Below are 11,553 nucleotides of genomic sequence, written 5' to 3'. Positions count from 1 at the left end.
TCTATCAATGATAAAATTAAATGAATAAAATAAGTCCATTTTTAATTTGCAACAGTGGTGTCTAATAATCTAATAATCAATTTCTCAACTAGACCTGTTTAATGGTTGAAAATATTCATGGAGCTGGTCAGTTTGGATTTTCCAGAGCTGCCTGCTCCTCCCCCACCTCAGCCTGATCTCTTTATAAATCCAGAGAAAACATCATTAGCAGACTGACAGCAGGCTCTACCTGAGATACACACCTATCCAGATTGTACTATAAAAAGAATACCACCCAGCCATGCTTTCCAACAAACTTGATGGACCACGTCGAGGACGGTCTTTTGACTCCATCAATAAGTTTTACGAAGAGAAGAAACTCAACAATGAGGTAAAATATTCTATATTTATTTTATAGTTATTCAAAATGCTTTAAACATGATTTGGAATGTGTCAGAATGTAGTACCTTGTTCCTTGGATTGCTTTACTATGATAAATGAAGTCTTTAGGTTAAAGTATTTTTTTATTCTCTGTTGCATTTTATTATTATTATTATCAGAGGTGGGTAGAAACGCGCTACATTTACTCTGTCACATTTACTTGAGTAACTTTTTGGAAAAAATGTACTTTTATGAGTATGTTTAATCGTGGGTACTTTTTACTCTTACTCAGGTACATTTCTAATGGGAAAAAAAGTACTTTTACTTCGTTACAATGGGCAATGATCCCGTCGTTACATTACTGGGTTTAATTCAATGAGTGTTATTAAATGCATAATTTATTGAGATATTTTTGAATGGGACTTTTACGACAGCGGAACTTATAGCTTCGCTTTGTCACTCGAGTTGAGCTCATCACTCCTACAGCAAGCGCTCAAAACAAACACTTTCTTTCACCACGCAATGCCTTCATTTTACACCAAGACAAGTGGATATTTCAAGATTAAAATTACAGCTCCAACTTAAGAAAGTATGTTGCAATAAATTGGAGTGATTTTGTGATAACGTGAGCTTGTCTGTATCATGGTGATGGTCATTTTCAGGGTGATTCTGTATCTTTGGGCTCTTAGGAATTAATCATTACTAAAACGGTTTCCAAACTTTTCTTCTAATTTACAGGTTCATCTAAATCTGAAAAGTTTCCTTAAAGTGATAGTTTAGCCATAAATTAATGTTCTGTCATCATTTTCCCACCTTTATTTTGTTCCAAATCTGTGTGACTTTCTGTATTTTGTGGAACCCGAAAGATGTTAGACAGAATGTTAGAAACTGGCAGTCTCAGTCACCATTCACTTTTAAAATATGGAGGAAAAACATACAGTGAAAGCAAATGGGGACTAAAGCTAACATTCTGTCTAACATCTCCTGGATTGTGGTGCATGGAAGAAAGTCATATGGTTTGGAACAACATGATGGTGAATGATGACAGAATTTACAATATAATAATAATAGTTAATAATAATAATATTATTAGAATAATAATTATTATTATGTAACATGTTAAATGTGTATGTAGTGGAATGATGCAGAGTAAACGTCAATTATGTTATATGTGGAAGTAACTAGTTACTCACTACTTGAGTATTCTTTCAATTGGATACTTTCTTACTCTTCCTCAAGTAATTATTAACATGAGTACTTTTACTTCAACTTGAGTAATTGTTTTTTTAAAGTAATTGCACATTTACTTGAGTAATGTTTTTGGCTACTCTGCCCACCTCTTATTATTATTATTATTATTATTACGTATTATTGCTGTTGTTGTTGTTGTAATCAACAAAAAATCAATCAATCAAAATTTAAAACAAAGAACTAAACATATTCCAAGAGGGTTACATAAAACCAATTTTTCTTTGACAATTTGCACTTGTAAATATAAAATGTTCCTGGACAAAAGTAATTCATTAATTGTCAAATGAAATGTTTCACTAACTTTCAAGAATCAACAAAAAAAAAATTAAAAAAAAAATAATAATTAAGAGAGACTTCTTCAGACCTCCAGCAGTGTTGTGAAGTCATATATTTAAGAAAAACACTTTTCTTAAAATTAATAACCTTAAAACATACCAATAGCTCTAGAAAACTGTTATAGAAACCACACAAGAATCAAAAAATAAAATCGATTCTGTACTGGATTCAATAAACTCAAATGTTTATGCATTTTATTTAGAGACATAAAAACTACAGAACTATTAATGTCCTGATATGCACAAATGGATTTAAATTTACTAGATTTTAGTCACTTTCCTCTAGTGACTAAACATTTTGAGGGAAATTCAACAAGGAAAGCTTGTTAAGTGTCAGTACTCCTCTTGATTTATGATATATTTTATGTTTTATTATATATTTTAATTAGGCATATAGCCTACAGTATGTTCCACTTAAATTACACCCAATTCTGTTCCTTTGTATTCTGTGCATTTTTATATAACTTCTATTATATAAGCTTCCTTGAAATATTGTATGTTAAAAGTAAATGTTATGGCTGTTTATAAGAAGAAATGGCTTTTGTTGGGACATGTCCCTACCACTTTTTGAAATAGCTTTTGTCAGGTCAGTGTCTAATGCAAAAGAAAAATCCTCAGTTCTTGAGCAGGAGTTTACATTTCATTCGTGTGTGTTATAGGCTAATAAGTTGTGATCCAGCGCTGAAGTTTGTTATTTTTAATGTTATAATGGGTGCTTGATGGGACTGTTATCAGTGGTGTTGAGTGACAACACCATGCAATGTTCTCTTGTGCATCCAGACACATTCTCTACTCGCTCCACACCTCACACTCCTTTTCAGTTAAATCACAAAGCAAAATACAAACAGATGTGTCCCCGCTCATGAAATACATCCACTGACGTACAGATGCAATCTACTAAATTAAAAGTTATATTAGGGTGGATTATAACCTTGTATTAGCAGCGAAATCTTTGCCAAGAGACCAATCAATCATTCAGGCTAAAGCTCACTGATCCATGTATTTATACACTAACAAACAAAATCCAAGTAATCACAGTGTTAGATGGACGGATCAAGTTATCAAAGTAATTATGTGAAATATTTATTGGAGAACTTGAATTGGTCATCAAGAAACATTACTGATCAAAACAGTAAAAGATTATTTGACATTATCTCCACATAACCTCATTAATATTCATAAGCCCCCCAACCCCCAAAAAAAATGTCCTGCCGATAAAATTGAATGGTGATTTTGTTACAGTGCATTATACTACAAGTATAGGCTAACTATGAATATGTTGTAATATGTAAGAAAAGTGAAAAAGTTTACTTTTTATAAGATGTAGTCTGAGACATTATAAATGTATTATAATGCATTTATAATGTCTTTACAATGCATTACAAATACAGTATATGCTTCATAGAATGTATTACCAAAAGTTATTTTTAGGTGTTATTATATTCCTTTCCCATGACTCTGAATTTGCTGTCCACCACAACGTGCTGTACTAGTTGTGTAACTGTCTGACAAAAACTTGCATGCATTTATAGAAGTGACCATAACTCCATCAGACCTTTAACTCACAGACAGCATTTTGCATCCTACATAAGCCATTGACAATGATCTTTACATGTAATTTGCATGTGAATAAGGATATCTTATTTGAAAAGCATGTCAAAAACAAACATAAGTTCACTCACACACAGGATATTGAACAGCTGTTCTAGTAGACAGATTGTCATGCTAATGTAAAGAGATGCCTGAGTGAAACCCAATGATGAATATAATACACCTCTCTCTGAATGTGTTATAACCTTGATGTTTTTATTTTTTTAAGATGAACAAAACTACTTTGAACAAAACAGACAGAAACAAAGATAAGATAATATCCTCCAAGAGGGAACATGCTGCAATTGTATTCTCTCTAAAGAATGAAGTTGGAGGTCTTGTGAAGGCTTTGAAACTATTTCAGGTAGGCTAGATACGTAAATGTGTTTTCCTTTCTTTTATGATTCCAATTTGATGTGATTGTCACACACATTATTCTCTCTCAATTACATTATCTATTTATCTTATCAGTGTCTTATCAGTATGTCTTTAGGCTCTTTTTAAGCTTCATAGGGCCATGACATATGTAAGCGACCCTTCAAAGAGGGAGTAAGTTGTTAAATAACTAGAGGTAGATGTTTCGTAATTCCAGCTAAAATAATCTATCATTGATAGTGACACTGTTTATTGTCAGACCTCATCATGCAACATCAAGTTTTCCTAAAATTTTTAGCAATGTTAGTGATAATCTATGGATAGTCTTTTGTAAGAATGTAAGCTCCTTCTCACTCTCACCTTCTCAATGTCATTGCAGTGTAACAACATGATGTTGTCACACATTATATGTCTACTACTTATCCAAATACATGTAAAATACAAATGAATGTATTATATATTTTGCATAATGATTATTTAAACAAAAAATTTGGATCAAAACTGGGGTAATTGACATCATATTATTTTACAATCATGTTTATAAACAGGACAACCAGGTAAACCTTTTACATATTGAGTCACGTAAGTCCCGGCGGCGTAACTCAGAGTTGGAAGTACTGGTTAATTGTGACAGTGATCGAGAAACTCTGAAAGAAATCGTTCAGCTGCTGTGCAAACAAACAAGCATTATAGCCATGGACTCACCTGATACGTTCTGCACTCCTGCAAACGGTACTGTATTTCCAAATCATTTGTTAAAAAAATATGATATACTTAACGCAGAGTATAATTTATTAGTTTAATGTAAATGGTGCAAAGCAAAGAATTCCACAGAAATCTGCAAGTAACAATTTGAAAATTCATTAATTCTTCAGATCTTGCCGAGGTGCCTTGGTTCCCCAAGAAAGTCTCAGATCTGGATAAGAGTGCCAGTCGTGTTCTAATGTATGGTTCAGATTTGGATGCTGATCATCCGGTTAGTATTAGGCTATAGAAATTCACTGATAATTGATTGTAATATAGAAGTATTTATATAGCTTTTTCATAACTTCATTCCCTTTAATATCTGAGTTGATATGACCATGTGTATGAAAACCATTTCAATTTGAAGGAACAAATTAACTTTTTTTAATTTCAGGGATTCAAGGACCATGTTTATCGAAAGAGAAGGAAATATTTTGCTGATCTTGCCATGAGTTACAAACAGTACGTTGTAATATGTTTTTAAGAATAACTGTATCTAGCATCTATATCTTTTGGCACTACCAGTGTTGGGTAAGTTAGCCTACTCTAAAAAAGTAATTAATTACTAACTACAAATTACATCTTCTACAGTGTAATTAGATTACTGTACTAATTGCTCTGTCTGAAAAGTAATTGCATTACTTATTACTAATTACTTTCTAAAACCCTTATCAACCTCGACCAGATGAAAAATACAAGTATAAACATGAAACTGTTCTTTTATTTCTTTCAGATAAATCATATAAAATCAAATAAATTATTCATGAACTGGCCAAAGAATTTAAGGGGGCAGCATTAAATTAGAAAATATATATTTTAACATTAAACATTAAATTTCTATTTTAAATTCACTATTGTTTTATATAGAATTGTTCTATAGCCTATACAGTATTTAACACAATTACATCAGAAATAACTGTAATTAAATTACTGAAAAAATAAGAGTAATCCTTTACTTTTTCAACAAAAAATTAATTTAACTACAGTAATTACTTACTTAGTATTGCATTACACCCAACACTGGGCACTACATTCTCTCTCTCTTTCCCTCTGTCTCCATCTCTCTCTCCCTCTCTGCAGTGGAGATCCAATTCCACGTGTGGAGTTTACAGATGAAGAGGTGAAGACATGGGGAGTAGTGTTTCGGGAGTTAAATAAACTATACCCCACACATGCTTGTAGAGAGTACCTGCGCAACTTGCCCCTGCTCACCCAATATTGCTGCTACAGAGAGGACAACATACCACAGCTAGAAGATGTCTCCAACTTCCTGAGAGGTGAAACTGAACACAAATGATAGTTTATGAGTGTAGGCTAGGTAAAAAGTAAAATAAAATAAAAAGTTGTTCATTTTGAACCTTTGCCACAAGAGGAATTAAGGAGAATTATTTGTTTTCTCAACAGCAGAGGGCAGTAAGGTATAGTTTATCCAAAAATGAAAATTATCTCATTAACTCACCCTTATGTTGTTCCAAACCCTAAAGGAGCACAAAAGGAGATGTTAGGCAGAATGTTAGCCTCAGTCACCTTTCACTTTCAATGTATGGAAAAAAAAAAAAAAAAGATGCAATGAAAGTGAATAGTGACTGAGGATAACATGCTGCTTATCATCTCCTTTTGTGTTCCATAGAAGAAAGTCATACAGGTTTTGTACAACATGAAGGTGAGTAGATGATGAAAGAATTTCCGTTTTTGGGTGAACATAAGTTTTAACGTTTGTATGTGTGTTTCAGGGCGAAGTGGCTTTACCATTCGCCCTGTTACTGGGTACCTGTCACCAAGAGATTTTCTGGCTGGACTGGCCTTCAGAGTGTTTCACTGTACACAATATGTGCGTCACAGTTCGGATCCTCTATACACTCCTGAGCCGTGAGTACAAAGCAGAGGTGTCTTCATTCTGCACTTCCAATAAAAATGCTTAGAAATTTGAAAAATGATTTAAAGTAGTTATGACATACTCTTTTATATATATATATATATATATATATATATATATATATATATATATATATATATATATATATATATATATAATTGTATTATCTTCCCTGAGGTCCACTTATAATGTTAGTAAAGTTTTTTGGCACCAAAACAGTCATAATATAGTAATATATAATAATTTTCCACCCTGTCTCTGGCCCTCTGTCTGAAATGCACAGTTTAAAGCAGTCTGGCCCTTTAAGACTTCAGTGTAAACACCCACTGTTATGATTGGCTAAAATTGTGCAGCCCATCCAATACAGGCATATTTTAAATGCAATCCGAAGAAAATGAACAAACTCCACAACAACATTATAAAATGACATTTCAGGTTTAACACAATTGTAACACAAACTGTTACTCAAGCAGCACCATAAACTATCAAACAGTCATGACATTTGAAACATTCTTGAATGAAACTGGTTACTTATGGTTTTGCTGTCCAGTAGTCCAATTTTAACTGTCCCATCTTTCAATAAAAGTTCCTTTGCAAAGCTTGAATCATATTGTGACTGGTTCACAAACAATCCATGCTGATATGAGCCGAAAAAACATACAATCCATGCTGAAATCTTCTGAATACGCAAATGTAATTCAGTCCACGGTGATGGTGGCTTCAACAGGCCAAAGCAGAGACACTGGTCTTCACCAGAGCAACATCTCACATTTTCCCGGTTTGTTTACATGCAGTCAGTGAAAGCAGCAGAATGAGATGTGTTTTCAAAAATTGCGCTTGTAACATTCTTAAAACACGACACACATAGCCAGTGTTGTGCGCAAACGCATCAATACAATCGACGTCCATCTAGTCCATGTTTATAAAAGACCAACAATTAAAAATAGCACAAATGGGTGCAAACACGGTACAGGATGCCTTCAAAACAGCACAACAGCAAACAGCAATGAGACAGAATGGGGGTCTCCATTTTAGAGTTATAACTTGACATTGCGTCTTTTAAAAGCAGCGCGAGATGCATGATAACAGTCAAAGCATTTATACATTTTTTATGTAGAAAACCATTTGTCAAAAGTTCAAGGAAAATTGTATTCCTCATGTCATGACCCCTTTAAGATATATGCATATATGTGCCTTCCAGGGACACCTGTCATGAGTTGCTGGGTCATGTTCCTCTGTTGGCTGAACCCAGTTTTGCACAGTTCTCTCAGGAATTAGGACTGGCTTCTCTTGGGGCATCGGATGATGCTGTACAGAAATTGGCAACAGTATGTATTAATGTACAAAATTCTGTTCTATGTAAAAAAGTTTGCATTGAAATTTAGATAAAACAGTGTGAACTTTTCAGGCCATTTTTAGTGTTCGGTTGCATTTTGGAGGCTGCTTTAAATAGGGAATGTTCTAAAATGTTCTTTTATGCTGACTGTGTCCTGATGAGGTCTTGGTTGTTACAGTATATTGGTGTATTTGCTATTGCAGTGCTATTTCTTCACGGTGGAGTTTGGTCTGTGCAAACAAGAGGGTAAACTCAGAGCATATGGTGCTGGGCTTCTCTCATCCATCAGTGAACTTAAGGTAGACCAGATACCCGTACAATCATAGATTTGATTTTAATCTAATTATCATCTAATAAAGTTGTTTAACATTCACTTCATTTAAAATCAATGTTTTTAAACATTTCAAGCATTTAAGTTTTACTGATAACACATTTAATTTTTTCAATTCATTCAATCTTGTATTTGCACTACACATACCTACAGTTAATGTAGACATGGCTTTGAAACTCTTAGCATTTGTGTTTTGGTTTTAAGCACTCTCTCTCAGGCACTGCTAAAATCCTGCCCTTTGAGCCCAAAGTCACCTGTAACCAGGAGTGTCTCATCACCACCTTTCAAGAGGTGTACTTTGTTTCTGAGAGCTTTGAGGAAGCCAAATTCAGAATGCGGTAATTCTTGTTTTTTATTATTATTATTATTATTATTTTTATACTGAATGTGAACTGTTATAATTTCTGACCCCTTTCCTTATTATGATGTATATCTTTTGCATGCAATTTTCTTCTGTTTTATCCTTCACAGTGAGTTTGCAAAGACAATCCAGCGTCCATTTTCACTGCGATATAACCCGTACACACAGAGTGTATGTGTGCTGAAGGACATGCCCAGCATCAATGACGTAGTTGAGGAGCTCAGACACGAGCTGGACATTGTAGGAGATGCTCTCTGTCGACTCAGTACACATATGGGTGTCTAAGACGATTATCACTCTTATTTTGGAATCTCTCATATCAGTGCTCGTTATCTGTGTACAGCTGTCTAATCACTGTGTACTTAAAATTCAGCACTGCCATGTCTAATTATGAACATTCTCAGAGTGCAGATGTGATTCATTTTAAAAGAATAGTTCATCCAAAAATGAAATTTTACTAACCTTCATGTCATTCCAGACCCATATAATGTTCACAATGGCACGTGTTCAAGCAAGATTTTCATTGAAAAAATGATTTTGGATTGTTTCTCACCAAAACCTATCACGTGGTTTCACAAAACATTGAATATGATGCACTAATCGTATGGTCTACTTTTATGATACTTTTAGGCCCTTTTTTAAGCTTGAAAGTGAGGCAAGACCAACCACAGTTTTAATTAAAACATCACCTTTTTTGTTCCACAAAAGAAAGAAAGTCATACGGATTTGAAACGACATAAGGGTGAGTAAATTTTAATAGAATTTTTGTTTTTGGGTGAACTAGGCTTTAATGTCTCACATTTTCTTTGATACTGAATAAAACAAAGCACTTACATATTTACATTTGGCAGACTGTTATCCAAAGCAACTTACAGTGCATTAAAGGTATATATATATATATATATATATATGTATGTATGTATATATATTATTCTTTTTTTTTTTTTTTCTTTTTTAATCATTTTGTGTGTCCCTGGGAATTGAACCTATGACTCTGGCATTGCCAGCATCTTGGGCTTCCAGTTGAGCTACTGGAACTCCTGCTGGAAAAACCTCATACTGTTTTCTAGTCTAGTCGAGTCAGTGAGGGCTCTTGAAACACACCAAGCAAACACCATCATAGCTATTAATAACAGACCTCACACTATATTCATACAGTCTGTATTCTCTATGCTTCACTCTACTCAGTTTATCGGCAGTTTATGATCTTCAAAGGAAAGATTATGTTTGAAAAGCACTTGCATCGCATTTACCAACATTATAGCTTAAGGCATTCTCACATCCATGCTACCTTTTAGAATCATTCAAAATGATCAAAACTCTAAACTACGCCTTACATTACTCTTTAATGCATTCATTGTTTATTCTTAGTCTGTTAGACGTCTTCGTTGTTTTACCCAGCACCAAAAGTAAAACGTAGCATGCACCAGCTTCATTATACATGTTCTTGAATGCTGAATATTTTATCTATTGGTACTTGTGATATAAATATGTTTATTTTCCACAATGTTTCACCTATTGGCTTCATTCTGTGTATGGACCTGGAATTGTGGTGTGAATATTGTGTATGTGTGTGCATCTGTTTTGTGTTTGGAAGACAGTATTAATGCTTGCTGCTTGTCCATTTGTGTTAATAAGTTTTGCATAGTAATTTTGAAATTAGAATTTCATGCACAGACAAGGAAGGAGAGGATCAAAACATAATAAATAAATAAATGCATAAATACAGGAAAATGAATCACACAGTATTTCTGAAATAAAATATCTCATAACACCCACTCTGATGATGTTTGTTGGCCCTTAATCATCATTTCCAACGAACAATCATCATTATTATAATAATATTACATTCCAAAGAAGTGATGACCCCTCAAAACTCACAAGCTTCCTGCAGTGAGATACTTTGGCCAGCAGAGAGCAGCAATGTTGTCCTCTTAAATTTCTTTCACAAATTGATTACACAGTAAAACTCAGAGATAATTTCCCCCAAAATAAAAATTCTGTAATTATGTACTTATCCTACTGTTGTTACAAAATCAAACTTTCTTTCTTCTTATAGCAACACAATCAATATTTAACTATTTAATATCTGTAACTAATCCCAAGTCATGTTTGTAATAATCTAAGCATATTTCTGAATTGTTAGTACATATTTACTCCAAGTATTAGAGATCTTCATATGGTGCAAGTGTGTGTCATTATGAAAAAAAAGCATATTTGTTATGATCTCTTAACATCTCTTGTGTTTATATCATATGTATTGTGCTTTATCATAATTATCACACTACATAATATTACCAATAATAATACCTCAAACGTGAATTTTGAACCCGCAGTGTGAAGTGTGTGAAATTATGTAATTCAATATGACTTCAAAATTCATGTTTGTGGTATGAACGTGTGTAATTTATGTTGCAGAATAAATGTCCACATATCGTCAAGAAATGTTTTTCCATAGACCTTAGTTTTCTCATAAGTTCAAAATCCCCATTATAAAATCCCATAGGAAAATCCAGAGGGAACCCTTAGCGAATTCTCTTCCAGGTTTCTTGACTACAACCTGAACAGTAGTTCACCCAAAAATGAAACTTCTCTCATGACTGACTCGCCTTAATCCATCCCAGATGTGTATGTCTTTTCTTCTTCAGCAGAACCGAAATTAAGATTTTTAAAAGCACATTTCAAATCTGTATGTCCATACAATGCAAGTGAATGGGTGCCATCAGGCCGCTGGATGTGTGACAGTCACAAAAGCATATTTAGGCAGCATAAAAGTATTCCACACAACTCCAGCCGATCAATAAATGTTTCTGAAGCAAATCGATAGGTTTGTGTTAAAAATAAACCGCTAATTAAAACTTTATTAAATAAATAAAATTAAAAAAACACTTCCTGTTAGCAGTTGACGCATCACGGAGCTGCTGCGTGATGTAAGCGTGACAGAGCGTTCACTCAAGAAGTCGGAAGCGCACGCTTTGTATACAACAGAGGAAC

General features: G+C 33.8%; 2 protein-coding genes across 2 annotated transcripts in view; one reads left to right on the top strand and one right to left on the bottom strand.

Annotated features, from left to right (window-relative positions):
• Window positions 1-229: 229 nt before the first annotated feature.
• On the top strand, window positions 230-11,165 carry LOC127412238 (tryptophan 5-hydroxylase 1-like). The gene is made up of 11 exons (XM_051648461.1): window positions 230-370; window positions 3,766-3,900; window positions 4,460-4,643; window positions 4,787-4,887; window positions 5,050-5,117; window positions 5,736-5,932; window positions 6,389-6,524; window positions 7,733-7,859; window positions 8,071-8,166; window positions 8,403-8,536; window positions 8,670-11,165. Exons 1-11 carry the CDS (start codon window positions 281-283, stop codon window positions 8,842-8,844), a joined length of 1,443 nt encoding a protein of 480 aa, XP_051504421.1. The 5' UTR covers window positions 230-280; the 3' UTR covers window positions 8,845-11,165.
• Window positions 6,947-11,553, bottom strand: part of LOC127412218 (potassium voltage-gated channel subfamily C member 1-like) — an 83,636-nt gene continuing 79,029 nt past the window's right edge. Inside the window, exon 4 of the mRNA XM_051648440.1 lies at window positions 6,947-7,839. Within this exon, the coding sequence (XP_051504400.1) occupies window positions 7,799-7,839 (41 nt within the window). The 3' untranslated portion in view covers window positions 6,947-7,798. The remainder of the gene's footprint in view (window positions 7,840-11,553) is intronic.

Source organism: Myxocyprinus asiaticus, chromosome 2, assembly GCF_019703515.2.
Source record: "Myxocyprinus asiaticus isolate MX2 ecotype Aquarium Trade chromosome 2, UBuf_Myxa_2, whole genome shotgun sequence".
Classification (NCBI taxonomy): domain Eukaryota; kingdom Metazoa; phylum Chordata; class Actinopteri; order Cypriniformes; family Catostomidae; genus Myxocyprinus; species Myxocyprinus asiaticus.
The sequence above is the reverse complement of the archived record's forward strand: the minus strand, read 5'-3'. Positions and strand labels throughout refer to the sequence as shown.

What these genes read in the sequence shown, in the direction of transcription:
- LOC127412238 (XM_051648461.1), top strand. Translation starts at nt 281, where the DNA reads ATGCTTTCCAACAAACTTGATGGACCACGTCGAGGACGGTCTTTTGAC. An exon ending in GTTCTGCACTCCTGCAAACG is followed by an intron (nt 4,644 to 4,786) that starts GTACTGTATTTC and finishes TTAATTCTTCAG; the next exon opens with ATCTTGCCGAGGTGCCTTGG. An exon ending in CCTCTATACACTCCTGAGCC is followed by an intron (nt 6,525 to 7,732) that starts GTGAGTACAAAG and finishes TGTGCCTTCCAG; the next exon opens with GGACACCTGTCATGAGTTGC.